The sequence below is a fragment of the Vidua chalybeata genome, chromosome 3 (assembly GCF_026979565.1).
Source record: "Vidua chalybeata isolate OUT-0048 chromosome 3, bVidCha1 merged haplotype, whole genome shotgun sequence".
NCBI classification, from domain to species: domain Eukaryota; kingdom Metazoa; phylum Chordata; class Aves; order Passeriformes; family Viduidae; genus Vidua; species Vidua chalybeata.
Window position 1 is genome coordinate 82,091,187 of NC_071532.1, and position 15,810 is coordinate 82,106,996.

Below are 15,810 nucleotides of genomic sequence, written 5' to 3' on the forward strand. Positions count from 1 at the left end.
TTGGCATCAGACTGTGCCAGCCCTGAACACTGCTGCAAATTACTGCTGAGTCATCACTTCCCCCCTGTCACAGAACATCATCATCACTGCTCCGACAGGAATATTGCTACAGCAGCTCTGTGGTACAAGAAGGGAGAGAGGCTTGCAAGACATGGGCAGCGGAAGAGCTGAGCATTGAACGTTCTTTCAGGAAAAAGCTATCTTAAGGAAGTTCCCTGGGGTTTGTGGTCACTGGTTTTGAAACAGCACAATTATCTCTCCCATGCTCACATGCCATAACTCCAGAAAGCCCAAAGGATCAGCACTCCAAGGCAATGGGAACTAGAAGAGACTTCTGTTGTTTATCATGGTGTGGTTGAAGTCTCCTGGGGTTGACAGATGCCACTCCAGAAGGTTAATAAGATGAAGAAAGCTCTTCCAGCTGGACCGTAATAGGGATTATGTCTGAGCAGCAGATAAACAGATTATTCCAGAAACAGACACTGCTTTTTTTTAAAACTTCGTCACTCTTGTCTTACCACTCCAGTTCCCCCGGCTAGAAGTGTGGGTGTTGGAGGGGTTCGCCCAGCTCTTGCACTCTGGCACCTGTTGCATTCTGCCCAGTTGCAACTCAATGCAGTCCAAGGCTGGAGACCCCTGAAAAATAGAGACATTTGGGGATTTTAAGAAAACAGAACTCTTCTACTTTACCAAAATATTCTTCTTTCCTGCATGACTGGTCTTGAAAACTGTGAATGATCAATAGACAGTATGCATTTGAAAACTGGATTAATATTTTTGATCATTTGCCTTGCTCTCCAAGTTCAGGGAAGCAGAGGTAAGTTCATATATTAATATATAAGGTTTAGATGAATTTTACATTGCATATCTTGAGAAATAAAATACTTGCAAGATCAAGGGCTTCCATATTACAGAATTTTTAGTTTAGAATATGGTGTTTTGACAATTCTACTAGAAACACTATGGTTACTGATACTGCTATAAAGCTGAAAAAGGAAATATTGGCGTTATTTCTTACGTGTGTTTTGCAGGTTTTACAATATCTATAAGAGATGCAATTTAGCTTCATTTTACCTGAACATGTTCTCTTATGAAAAAACTATTATCTGTGAGACAAATATATGTAAAGTTAAAAATGGCTGAAAGATCATCTAAGGGTTGACATGCTTAAAGATGGTCTTTCCTCACTGAAATTAAGAGAAAGTAGCAAAATACATATCTGCATTTACTAGGGAAGACAGTTCTTGTGATTATTAAAAAAAACTTCAAAACCTTCTAGATAGACAAATTCTGGAAGAACGCACCATACTGGCAAATATACAAAAATGGCAATACCACTAAGGATTAACGTAATACTAGCTACAAAATTATTTCCAAGAAAACAGAAATACAGGGAACTGCTCTGTACTTAGTACATAAGCTGACTATTGCTCTATTTTAAAATATTTAGAAATTCACATTTGTAAAGCTACTTCAACAACAAAAAAGGAAATATGGTGACATGATTTTCCCTGGTTAGTCCCATATTCAAAAGATATAGAGCTTTGGAGAATGCATTTAATTTTGGAGGAGGTTTCTCATTAAATTTTCCATCTATGGTTTGATATTTGCATAATTGAATTAAAAGCTAACATTACAACTGCTATGTGTGCTCAAGTCAATGACCTTCTATTTTTATGTCAGGCCTGTTAATTAAATGCAAAGAATGTAAAATTATAAAAGACAAGTCTCCTCAATATTATCTAAATATTTGTTAGGGAGAAAGTATGAAATATAGCCTGCTGTCAATACTATCTGGAAAGTTTTATTTACACATTTGGGTTTTTTTAAGAAGCTCCTGCTTTTCTTAAAGAAATACAGAAATACAAACCACAGTTCTTGTACCTCAGTTAAATCATGTAAATCTTCTCTAGTGGACAAAGTACTGAAAAAAATCCTTGGGAAAATATATAGTTAGCACTGGAATTATGTTTTGTTGCTCTTTAATTTTACTTTTAGATTCTATGCAAATAGTTTCATTTAATCACTAATGCTATTTTGGAAATGTGGCAAAAAATGAGGGAATGATGATATTTCACGTCTGACAAGAAAACAAGTTTTATCAAGATGTGTTGTTTTTGCATTTAAGTTGCATATTCTGTGATGGAAAGAGATAGAATGAATTCCAGGCAATTCACGCATGCCTGATGGCATCTTTGCAGCCCCTATTTATAACTACAACTCAGAAAGCAATAGTGGGAAAAGTGGCATCACATAGTTTCACCAATTGCAAATTGTGTTTCTATATTACAAAACACTCTCCATAAAAGACTGGAAAATAATGGGGGACTATCTTGACAGAGAGAAATACTAAATAAGTAGAAATATTCCTTGCCACCAGTTCAATAAAGTGCATGTGGTGTGCATAAATGTATATTTTTTTTTTTTACATTTAGTCATGCCATACATAATATTTTTAAACTATTTGCACACAGATCTGAAAACACTTAATGCTTGTGTTAAGAAACTTCTTTTTCAGAGAAGTTCCAGAGATACTTCCAGAGCTCTTATTTTATGACTTAGCATTAGGGTCAGATACTTACAGAAAATACTTTTTAAAAGTATATAGACTCTTCCAGCAGTCTGAATATTTGCATGAACCACTCATTAGGGCTCCTAGGTCTTTTGAGACCTTTATGGTCATTCAAATTTGCAGTACATGTAAACTGTGACAGACTAGGAAATAAGAGACTAAGATATAAAACAGCCCCATCTTAAAGAAAAAAAATATAATTTCTAAATATTTAAAGGGTTAGTCAGTTGATTTTTTCCTCATGAAAAACTAAAATTCAAATTCTTTATTTTCTCACATTTACATTTAACAAAAGGTGGGTTAACAAATATGGAGCTTGCTTAGTAATGTTTTTTGGTCCTTCCTCCCTGTCCCTACTTAAGGACACATAGAGTCCTTCTCCCAGTCATTTGGAGGCTCTCCAGGAGCACCTCCAATTCCACAGTAAACAAACAGGAAACCATAAGGAGCAAAATTAGGGTACAGTGTTTAACTTTGGCCATAATTTTGCCACTGTCCTGACAAAAATTGTCTCTAGCACTGGAAAGGGAAATTGAGAGGGATAAAACCTTTGTGACAGCAAAAAATCTGTGCACACAATCTGAATGGTGAACTGCTGAACAGCCAGACCAAATACCAAAATGCAGAGGAGCCCTGAACTCTCAAAACTATGCCTTGATGCTGGGTACATCTTAGCGCATAATAGTGAGAACGTAAGGGGGCAGAGTGTATTCAAGGCTGTTTTGTGGCTTTTTTTATTCAGCAAGCAAATATCTGTTATTTACTCAGCCATTCCTTAGGACACAAAGGCTTTCTGTGTGCTCTATGAAATCATTTTAATTCATTCTGACTCAGCCCTTCCCGCTAGGCTGTTCTAATTCCTCAATAAATGTTTCAGATCTTCATTACTATAATTGCCCTCAAAAAATGAAAAAAAAATGTTTAAGCAAATTTGTGCCAAAGGAAAAGGAAAATCAAGGAATATAAAGCTTCAAAAAAAGAAAGAAAACAATATATATCTGCTTTTTGCACTAGGATTATCTTCTACTCTAATCCATAAAATAAGAATTACCATGTTAAAGTTGGCTTTCCTGGTTGGGCTTCTAAACTTATGAAAAGTAAGACTTTTCCTTTTTTCTTTCCTTTCTCAAGCAAATGTAACACTGCACTATATATGGGATTTGATCTTTTCTGTTTTGTGGCTAAAAGCCAAACTTTAATATAAATACTAGACCATTGTCACTGAATCCTAAAGATTAATTCCAGGAATAGTCACACCTGTGCCATAGGGATTGGTGAATTGCACGTGAATGAACAGCAAGATATATGGGATTTTTCTCAGAAAACACCCACGGACAAGATGGTCAATATTAATGATCCAAGGTTTTCTCCTTCTACAGGACATTAATTTACAGGCTACAATAAAATAACTGGGAGTCTTAACCAACTAGAAATTAAGATTGTCCATGTTCATTTCTCAGCTAATTTTGGAGTCTTTGTGGTTTAAGCAGTGCACTAAGTGACATGGCCAACACCCATCTCATAGCAAACATGGTGTTTTCTTTCCAGACTACAGTTTTTCTTCCCCAAAGGAAAAATCTGTATGCATTCTATTGCATTTTAATGCTTTGAAATATTTTAAATATGTTTTCATTCTTTTTTTACCTCTGTCCAACCTAGTCCCTTTGAGATTAAAATTAGTCTTCTATCATTCTCTGTCACGTAATTCTTCCATGTTAACCAGGAATTAGGTGCACTATCTCGTACACTCCATGAGGTTTGTACTTTGTAAGCCCAACTGTGTTTCAATTTCTTCCCCTTCAGAATGTGTGATGTTGAATAACACACTTCTTAAAAAGAAAGAAATATCTATGTGTTTTCCTATACATGTCTGTTGGCATTTAGTCACTGTCAGCTGCTATTTACTAGACAAAGACTTCAGAACAGTAACCTGTCTGAAAAACATAAGATTAACAATTATCTGGGAGTACCCTGACACCTGCCACGGCGTAGGTGTGTTTATATACCCTTACATAATTGTAGCATGCCTTATCATTGTATACAAGCATCAGTTTCACCCTCACCTGCTCTGACAGAGTAACACTATTGTCCTCATTTCACAAAAGCAAGAGGGCCTGAGGTGTGACACACAAACTGAAGTCCTGGCTTGTAAGAGCCATTGCAGTCATAAAGCAAGACAGCAGCAGAGGTTGCTGGGCTGATTCTGGTTACACAGGCCTCTGCAAATCAGTAGGACCCAGGCTCACAGCTACATAATTAATTGTACTTAGGCCACCATGCTTGTCTTTCCATTGGGGAGGTTCTACTGGCTTCTAAAGTTCTGCTTCGGTGCAGAGCCAAAATCACCTTCTTCCTGGCCACTCAAATGTTTCAATACCTCCCTCAGACTCTACCCAACTTTATACTGACAATCTTGGTACTCCTGTTACCTGAAATACTGGTTTTAATGGCTGTGTTGCAGGTATACTTTTCATACATATGACTCATCACAGATCATAGAGACCCCAGCAGTTTCAGGCAGGAAACAGCAATGCACTCCCCTTTAATTTTGTGATCTCATGGTGCTGGCACAAAATGAAGACATTTCTAGTCAAGTTCTTTTCCCTTTCCCCTTGTCCCTCAAAACTAGATGGATAAGTCATCTAACTTAGATCAATAATTGGATTAGGTGTCCTCCAAACCAAATTTGGTCTATGCAGTTTGATACTAAGTAAGTAAGGTTAAGTGCAAGTCATGCTCTGTCAAAATGAGGTGGAGTCCATTAGCCAGAGACTGTAGATTGTACTGCAGAATGAGTGACCCCAAACTGTGAGGAAAATCCACCAGTTCCAAGTACACAAGCTGAAGTAAAGACATGACACTGGGGCTTCTGGCACCTTTTCATACACCAGACATCCTAATTGTTATCATATGTGAATACAGTTCTCTCAATAAACCATTCTGCACTGCAGCTCTTTGACTCCTACCATCAAATCTGTTGAAATGCTGACACACATGGCAAAGCATCACTGTAACTTAAATTTATGCTGTCTCATTGACTTTCTCAGAGAAGGCTGTACCTCTTGAGAATGACTAATCAGAAAATTAAGAGCAGAGGTGCTCAACTGAGTGTTTTATCACTGTCAATTGGATGCATTCCTCCAAGAACTACTCAAACATTTAAAGCATTTTCTTGCATCCTTTGATATCATATCCATATCAATTAATAGAACATCCTTTCAGGTCAAATGCTTCTGAGATGGCCAAAGAAATCTAAATAGATACATGTTTCATAAATGAGCATTAAAAACAGTCACTCTTCAATGCTGTTTCTAGTCCAGGTTCTGGACTTTAAGCAGACTGTTGCAAGAGTCATAACCTGGCAATGAAAGCATAGATGGGCTTTGATATTTTTTACAAATTCCAGCAGCAGAAGTGAGCACAGCTGATGAATAAAAATTTTCACCTTTCTATCTGATAGAGAATGTAAAAATTTCTGCCTTTAATGAGACATATTACATCTATGAATACATGAGTTTCTTACTATGTTTTTGTCAGGTTGCAAGAAAATGTGTCAAAATCATATGTTGACTCAAAGATCCCAGCATGTTCAATATTTGTGGTATGTACAGACAGCATTTATTGTGAATGTGGCTTCATCATTAGTATATGAAAACTATAATCAGGAAAAAAAAGCAGGAAAATCTTACCAGTTGCATGTTATGCTTTCTATTCTCATCTATAATAGGTAGATAATTTGCTACAATTATTTCCCCATGAATTGTATAATTAGTATAATTCAAAGAAGTTACTGAATTATCTGCTCTAGAGAGAGAGAGAGAAAACTGTTTGTCTGTTATAAGGCCCATGCATAAATTTCATAAAAATTGTTCCAAATTCTTTGTTTCTTCCTGAAGTTGGTTTTCAACTGTATTTCTCCACTTGGCATAGAGAACCACACAGATATGTATGAGCAGAGGAGAAGGGGAACAGCTGAGGAATTCTGATATCTATTTTAGCTTCCCAGTGTTACTGACTTGCAGAAATGAAATTCTCCACTCTTACTGAAATCCAAGAGCACATTGGCTGATGACAGCCATGATCTTTAGTACCAAAATATAAATCCAGGTTAATTTGAAGGGTTCTAAAAAAGAACCATTACCTAATGCTATGTCCTAGTTTTGAACATAAAACTATTAAAACAAAAAATTTTGGAGTTTTTATTAAAATTTTCACATTTACCAATGGCATTGTTTATATCATATATTTCAGAATAATTTATCACATTCTTCTTCAGATTTATTTCCATACATGTTCTGAGGTGTAGATTGTTTCATTATAACCAAACATTTAGTATTTTTAACATTAGGTTTACAATAGGAATGTATCACAAAGACTCATAGGAGACTTACCTTATTAGGGCACTATATCAACAGTACCAGATTCTTCACCTTTCATAGATATTTAAAGAAGCATTATCTTGTGTTTCTGACAAGAAGCAGGATTTATGAAAACTCACCATTTTCCTGGATTCTTGAGAAGTAAACCCCTTGGTATAGATCCAATTTTAAAAATTAGCATAGCCTTTAAAAGGTTGAAAATTATAGAACTTACTTTTTAAGCAGAAGCCTGGAATGCCTCTCCTGCGTCACAGACAGCTTGAGTGCAACTTCTGAATATGTGAAGTTGGTGTTTTGTCATGCTGAACCCAAGCAAGAGATACAGGGATCAGGCATATTTTGTCTTTTGTATAAAGTCTCCACTGCACAAGCAGGGCCTGGCACCTTCCTGACATGTAAAGGTGATGCTGAATCTTGCACAATACGAGATATTAGTAGGTACAGGAAGGGTTCTATAGTGCTGAGTGTGTAGGCATCATCTTTGTGGTTCTTGTACAGGAAGTTCACAAGTGAATTTTAGCCAGCTAGACACAGGATCTTCCAAACTGGAGGCCTGGACCTGTCCCCCATATATACAGAATTGTCAAAATTAGAGATCCAGGCCTCATTCCACAGGTAATGCTACTGTTTATTCACACTTAGGAATGGAATATACAAAGCAAATGTACCAAACAGGAATTACCAAGCTCATTGTTGTCCATATTCATTCTGAGAAATTAAAATTACTTACTTTTAATATATATGTATTAGCCCACTTCTGTTTTGGAAATTGAGGCATTCTCGGCCACAATTCCTCTTCTACTGAAACTAAGAATCAATGTCAGCAGCTTATCTTCTAGCAAAACTTTCCCAGAGTAGTGGATACTGCCCTCTTACTCAGCAGTTCACTAGCAAAGTGCACTAAACCTGAAGAAGTGACATCCAAAGTGAGCTCCCCCCTGTGCCTCAGCTACCCCAGGTACAGACCAGGTAAGCCCCACCAGGATGCAGCAATCATCATGGCTGAGTCCCTCAGGAATTCCTTTCCAAGTTCTTTCCCTGTGTGCATTTAAAACAATCAATAACATATTGGACATGAAGATAAGTTCATGCAAGCCATATAACCTTGGGTTTAAGGGCATTGAGCTCTCAGACAAGATCTGAGAAGAGTAAATATTAGCATTAATTTTTTCTAGTATGGAATTCCATACCCTAAACTTTTCAAAACTGTGAGTCTTTATGGATGTGAAAACACACTTGGAAATGCAAAGCAAACGTAGTCAAAGTAGCAGTATCTGACAAAGCACTGGCAAAGCAACCCTGAACATCAGCAAGAGTAAAACCTCCACTTTCACATCTGCATGGGAAGATAGAGATTGCTGCACAAAGGATGCAGGCGGCATTTGTTGATAAAGCCTTGCCATATTTTAGTCTGTCCCTGCTCATCTAAGCCCCTTCAAATCCACTTAGACTCTTCCTATGCAACAGACCTGAGGAAACAAGCCACGGAAAAAAAAGATTTTAAAAGGAATATGAGGAGAGGACATGTCATAGGCACCCTGTCTGTCACTGGCAAGTGCCATTAAATGTGGGATCCTCACTGTTGCCATGAGGAGAGTGCCTCTAGGTGAAGAGTCCAGGAATTACTGCTTTGTACTTTCTATGCTCCACCTGGTGCTTACATTGATCAGCTGACTAAGAAATCTCAAGATCAACTTTTCAGGACTAGTCAGCTGTGCTTTTGTTACTGGCTCAATTACCAACAAAATGTTGGCCCTGCTATAAATTTAACCTCAACATGTTTATGGATCTTTGCTGAATTAACCCCCCTGATAAGCTTTCCCCATTGTATTTTGACATTTCCCTTTACATAAGCCTGGTCTTTTAATTATTATTTTATTGTGCAGGCAATATGTCTTATTTATTAATCAAGCATTCCTCTCTATCCTAAGATACACTGATTTTTCAGATTAATCTGCTTTTTTGCACATTTCAAACCTTTTGATGATTTTAATGATGAATTATTCAGACTCCAATTTGCTGGCAAATCTTTAGCTACCATATTTTTAAGTCTTCTCTTTGTATTCAATGGCATCTAAATTTTCTCAGGTAAAATGTTTACCTGCAAAATAATGCTGTATATACATGTTCCTACCCAGAAATCATCTACATTGCTGAAAAATGCAAATTTTCAACTCCAACTCCAACTACCAACTCCAAAATTCAAGGTCTTCCAAACATAGTACTATTAACAGAGAGAAATTAATAAAGTTATGTAGAGAAACATACACTCCATTTACACAAAAAGGTATGAATAAGACCCTCTTGCTCCTATAAAAGCAAATTAAAAAAAAAAAAAAAAGCTGACCAATTATCTGAATAACTTTAAACTCTTTTTCTCTAGAATCCATTTCAATAGTAATGCACTTTTCCTTTTTTGACATGCAGACTATTAAGAAAAATAGGAACATCTCAAATCTGCTCCTCCTGCCTTGTTGTTTTAGTTAGGGTATAAATTTGATAATGCAGGTCTCAAGAAACACAGAGGAGAGGCCTGGCCTAACTTCAAGAATTTAATTTTTTTAATATGTGAAACAAATACCATTTATCTGCCTGAAACCAAAACCTGAAGAGCAGCGCTATGCACTTGAGACATTGGTATGGTTATCAAAGCACTTTGATTAGATCCCATATGAATTAGATTGCTGTATCATATTTGGAAAATTGTTTATGGTGTTTTGAAAAAATTTTGTTATATTTGTCAAAGTTCGGGACTAGATGTCAGGAACTCCAGAATTTAATAACAGCTGACAGTGATTCTGTAGATAACCTTGGTAAAACTACCTCAGTATATTTCTGCAAGTATGTCACCTGGAAAATTTGGACATGGTGTAGATTCTTTCATGTGAGAATAAATTAAAGTTAGACTTTGTTAAAGGCATCTTGGAGATTAGCTGAATAAAGTAAAGCATTATCAGACTTCTGAAGTTATTGTCCTTCTGCCCTAGAACTATCAAAGAAAACTAAAAAACTTAAACATACCTTTTAAAAATAAAACTGAGACAGTCACTTCTGTGAAACAACAGGGCTAAATAATAAAAAGTCAAACTGGGCAGTGTATATTTGTGGTAAACACTGAATAGTTTAATTGCATGTGCTTGTATAAAAAAATTAGAAAAAAATTACAGATGTTATTTATTTTAAGAAAAGTTAACCAACCTAGTGGTTTTTGGATTATTTACATGATCAAATGATGTACCTGTAAAATTTGCATCACTCCAGTGTATTCAATTACTATGTTGCATAGTAAAAAAGAAAAGGGATCAACTAATATCTATGGATTCAATTTCATATTAGTGTATATATTTTTGATTTTTTTTTCAACCCAGGAACTGAAGTCAAAGTATCTAAAAAGGTATAGATGGAGGCATATTTTAGCAAAGTATATGGCTGAAACATCTGTGAGGCTTAGGTAAAAATTTCTCGGTTCAGAATTATCTCAGTCACAATGGAAAACACAGATCTGAAGAATTATGAGAAAATGTTTATGCCAGAAGGCAAGTTTTTATCCATTCAAAATCAGTAAATATTAGGAAATTCATACTGGACAATCATGCGGAGAGAAAGGCTGATGCTTTCTCCAATTCAAATTTTGTTTTAATAAAAAAAGAGATTTCAAAGAATTATGACAATAGAAGTTATTCTAGTAAGAGAAATTTACTAACCACAAGATATAAAGTAAATTAAACTTATTGCAATAGATATACTTTAAAAACAGATCCCCACCCCCAAAAAAAGAAAAAAAGAAAAAAAAAAAAAAAAAAAAAAAATTGAAGGGAAAGAATGAAAAGAAAAATAATTTTAAAAATTTATAACCACCCTAAATAGGGTGGCAGAACAGTGCAAACTGAAAGCAGAAAACAACTGGTCACTTCACAGAATGAAAAGCCCAAATAGGGACCCTAACACAGAGACTTTGAAATCATTACAACAATCATTTGAGAAGAATCTCCTTTGCCAGTTTTATGAATAGTATAATTCGTAATTCAAGTTAAAGACTTAGAAATAAATCCTGGAGAAGAAGCAAATCCTTCAAGAAAGGCCTCTGCTCCATTCAAAGAGCTTAGTGACAAAATCCCCTGCCCCAGTTGGTCAGGCTGCCTGGGCAGCTGGTCCATCTCAGTTAATAAACCTTGTGAAAGGTAATAGACTTACAACTGCCTACTTTCCATGTGGATTTAGATTTTCTCTTCTAGAAAACTTCAGTTATTTGAATATAACTTTCAAATAACTCTGTCTCTCAGTTGACTCAGTGTTTGGCCATTTGGGGATTCTGTTGAATGCAACATGTTTCCACACGGGAAATTCCTTTTATGCAGTTTAATGGTTCGTGACCTGACATTAATGTGGGAAAATTACTTCCATTTCATTTCATGTCCAACATTATATGACTGCATCATCACTTTAAATTACCTTGCAACAATTAGGCAGTTCTAGGTCTGCTGGTCACTGCCCCTGGCATGCATTAAAAAGTAATAACAATGACCTATTGCCTTTGTTTTATAACTTCCTTTCTTTTAGACAATATTCATCACAACCAAGCAGTTGACATCTTTTCCGTATCAGAGTAGCACCTATCTCAAAATATAGATGTTACTACAATGATTTCTACACAGTGAACAATGGATGTTCCTTTGGAATTAAATAAGAATTGAGACATATATAGATATAAATATAATGTCTACTGACACACATCGTAGAATGTTCCCCATTCTTCATTTCATATACTGTTCTTTTTATAAAAGTATGTTTTTCAATTATTTTTCTCTCACCATTTATCTGCCCAATTTTCTTTAAACGTTTAACACTACTCCAAAGTGTCAAAATAATGTGTTTTTAACCTTCCTTATTTTCTCTTGATTTGCCTAAGAATAGGATAATTAATGTTTGTTATGTGCAGCATGGCACTTCTTCTTTCTCCAGCAAATTGATAATTTTTGCTCTTATTTTTCTTGATAGTGCTACTCCTACTGAACTTACTCCTTTTTAACCCTATTATTTCCCCTTATTCTTCCATTAGAAGCTTTAAAACAATTTTTCAGAATAATTCTTTCACTTGATTCATTAGGATTCAGGAACACACATACCTTGCTTAAAGCTTTCTAATTCTTTCAAATTGTCTTCTATTCTGCTAATATTTTTCTTTATTTTTCATCTGTAACCACTGTGTCAAATTACAGCAAAAAAAAAGGTGTTTCCAAATTTAACATCTTTATTAAAATGTATACAAAATTTTGGGAGATAACCTAAAAGATACTCATTGCTCCTGTCATGTGATCCTGCAAAAAAGCTGTATTTCAGCTCATTTAAATATGTCATTTATACACTATTTTTATCATTAACTTTTTCACATAAAATTTAGCTGCTATTAATTTTGCATGTAATACTGCAACACAAATACTTAGGAAGTGGAATCAAATGAGTCCTGAATTTTTGTGATGGGGGTTCCTATGCTTAAGGTTATCTTGACAGCCTGGAAGCTTTTCCATTTTTCATAACTGAATAGCTTCATAAGTAAAACTGAATCCTAGGTCTTCAATTCCTAGTCACTGCTTTCACTTTTTTGCTACTGTAACTGTTCTACTTTGCCAGGAACACTTAAAGTTTTATTGAAATATGATGCCAGAGAATTCACAACATTTATCATCCAGTTGCAAAGAAACAATCAAAGTCTGTTCTGGTTAATACTTCAGTTTATGTGAGGGAAGGATAGAGGAGTGCACTGTAGACTAAAAGAGAGACTGGAAGCAGGTCTTTCTTTTCCTAAAGGCAATAAAACTCCTATTCAACTTCTGAAAGTTTCAGGGTCTAGTTCTTGGGGTAGCTTCAAGGTTATGAACCTGATTTGAAGGGAGATGTTCCTTGAAGCCCAAAGGAAAGATAAGATTTTAAAGACTTAAGGTACAACAATTTCTCATTTTACTTATCTGCTAGTGTAGACATTACTTATCACTGTACTGTAAATTTCCCTACAGGGCGATATGCTCACAAATGAGATGCTGTAGCACAAAGTTCAAGCACTTAAGTGTCTTTTGGGGATCTAATCCAAAGTCACTTTTAAAAACAGGATTTAGAGCTTCTGAAACTTTTACCCTGTGTGTCCTGGGGTCACGTGTTGAAATACAAGGAAATGAGATGAGTTACTAAGTCACTTGAGCCGCAGTTCCCCCGAGTGGTCAGAGGCTGCTTCTCCTCAGCACAATCATTCAATCAGTGCATTGACTCCACTATAATATAACAAAAAGAATTCTCAAGTTCATGTCCATTTTCAAGACATGAACTTGCATTGAATACCTACTGCCTAGGCAAAGTATGTTTATGTACTTTCTTGGTTTTTTTTTTTTTTTACAGAAATTCCTGATAAAATAAACCGTGCTGAAGCCAAACATCTTGCAGTCACCTCAGGGTCAGACAAAACAGAAAGAACAACAAAGCGGTCCAGGATATCAACCATAAGGCGGATATTTGACATGGCAAAACATCGAACAAAGAGGTCATCCTTTTTCTCAACTGGTGTGAAAGTTTGCCCACAAGAATCAGTGAAGCAGATTTTAGCCAGTCACCAAGCTTACTACAGATTAAGAGGTAAGATGATTACTGTAGTATGTACTTCGTCCTTCAAAGTCTTTCCTTTAATTGAAGAAACACAGTAATTTTCCAGAATCTATCTTGTTCTTCACCTTTAGGCAGTGTATGTGACTTTATGCTTTATTTTTACATAGATAATCAAATGTTACATGTGCATCAGCAGGGTTCAAGATAGACAGTTACCAGAAAAAAATAAAACAATGCCATCAATGGACTAATGAACTCAGAATAACTGCACAGTGTTCTAGCATGGCTGAACATGAAGAACAAATTGTACTTGCATTAGTGTTGAAAGAACTACCACCTTTCTCAAAAGAGCAGGTACCATCATTGCTATGCAAAATCACTAGCACCAGTTTAAGACAAGTACTGGAATTATTAAATGGTCATTGCACAATCGTGTTGGTGTATCTGTAGTTATACTAAGTCTATGGCAGTGTTGGTATACAATAAACACTGAGATAATTGCTAGCAAGTAATGAAAAAATCTTAGGAAAGAAGAAATACTTGAGACATTTTAAAAATAATACTTTCTCAACCAGGTCAATCACTTCCCAGCTCTTTTTTTTACTTCCCTTGCCTACAGAAAGCCTATCGAGTTACCATTCCAATTTTTGATCCAGTTTTCTCTCTTCCTTCATCTACCCCTCCCAGTCTGTTATCCTGTAGCTGTTCTATTTTGTATTTGAAAAATGTGTGTATTTCCACAGCAGCTGGAGGGTCCAAAGCTAATTTTAAAACCTATTCAGCATTTCTGGGATACAAGTATCTAAGGCAATATCTACTCCCTGAATCACCTTTCCTTATCTATTTTTTCCTCTTTATCAGACACCATCCATTCACATTAATCTGTGTAACCTGGCTGCTCCTCAGCTCTCTTTTGGGGAACCAACTAGTTCCCATTGAAATGAGACCTGGATGTGGAGCTGCAAAAAATTTTACTCCAGCAACCACTTGCTATAGGCAGCATGGGATAACTACACTGATGTATGTAGCTATTCCTATAGATATAAAACTATTTGATATCCATTGTAGCATCCAATGGACATTAGACAGAAATCTGAAATGTGTCACAGAGGCAGATCCAAAAAGCATTTCTTAAATAGAAATTAATCCTCAAAGTCCCTGAAACTTCCTGAAACTGGGCTGAAAACAAGCTATCCTGAAACAGGCAGGTATCATTAACCTGAACTCAAAAAACTGTAACTATGACCCTTTCGTTTAAAAAACTGATTATGACAGTACTACCAGCTTTTTGGAGAGCAGCACATCAGCTGGGATATTGGACTCTAGAAGTCTTGTAGTGCAAGAAGGTTTAAACTTAAATACTCCTTTTCCCCGGCAGTGTCCTACACTCATAAAATTTTCTAAGCAGCTGTCATCCAGTTCTTCAACTGAAAGTGGAGTACTTCCCAAAAAGTAAGCAACAAAACACACTCTGCAGCTGAATAATTTGTACACTCATTCATAAAGAGGTTTTTCTGCTCCCTTGAACAACTGTATATTTTCCATTACAATGTCTTTCATCAAAACATCAAAAAAATTTTCCTTCAAGGAAAGACCAGAACTTTTGGTAAAGACTTCTGCCCTCCCAGTTGAGCATGATAATTTATCTGACAAAACTGATAAATGTAAACAAAAAAGAGGTACACTTGAAAATGTGGTGATACAAGAATCATCCTTGAATCTGTAACCACAGTACAATCCTTCATGTAAAGGCAATCTGGTAGCCATGCTGGAGCCTGAGAGCCTGTACCCATCTGTGGGACAATCTTACCTTCATTTTGTTTTGGATATACATTTTCAGGTTCTTTTCTGTGTCTAAAGCCTAGGAGATGACCTCCCCACCTTCAAGTCCCATGACACATTTGTAACTGAAAAAGCACTGTGGATCATATCAGTCATCTAGAGAATTTTTCTGCTAAGAAAATGTAGACAATTTTATTCTTTTTTACACATATATATATTCCCTGCTTCCAGGGATGAGCACACAACACAAAAGAGCTCAGGTGTAGGAGCTCAGACAGTTGCTGTTGGACACTTCAGCCTCCTGTGACCTTACACCAACTCTGAAGTAACACAACATAGCTTAGGTCACCATGAGGACAGTCCCTTACGTGGGGCAAACTGGGAGAACACACTACAATGCCTCCTCAACTGGTCATGTGTCACATTTATCTGGTAACTGGATTACTTATCATCAGATGGTATTTCTTTATTCAGCAGTAACTG

General features: G+C 36.1%; 1 protein-coding gene across 1 annotated transcript in view; it reads left to right on the top strand.

Annotated features, from left to right (window-relative positions):
• The first annotated feature begins 750 nt into the window (after positions 1–750).
• IMPG1 (interphotoreceptor matrix proteoglycan 1) overlaps positions 751–15,810 on the top strand; it is a 51,260-nt gene continuing 36,200 nt past the window's right edge. Inside the window, exons 1-2 of the mRNA XM_053939201.1 lie at positions 751–817; positions 13,342–13,575. Of these exons, the coding sequence (XP_053795176.1) occupies positions 751–817; positions 13,342–13,575 (301 nt within the window). The remainder of the gene's footprint in view (positions 818–13,341; positions 13,576–15,810) is intronic.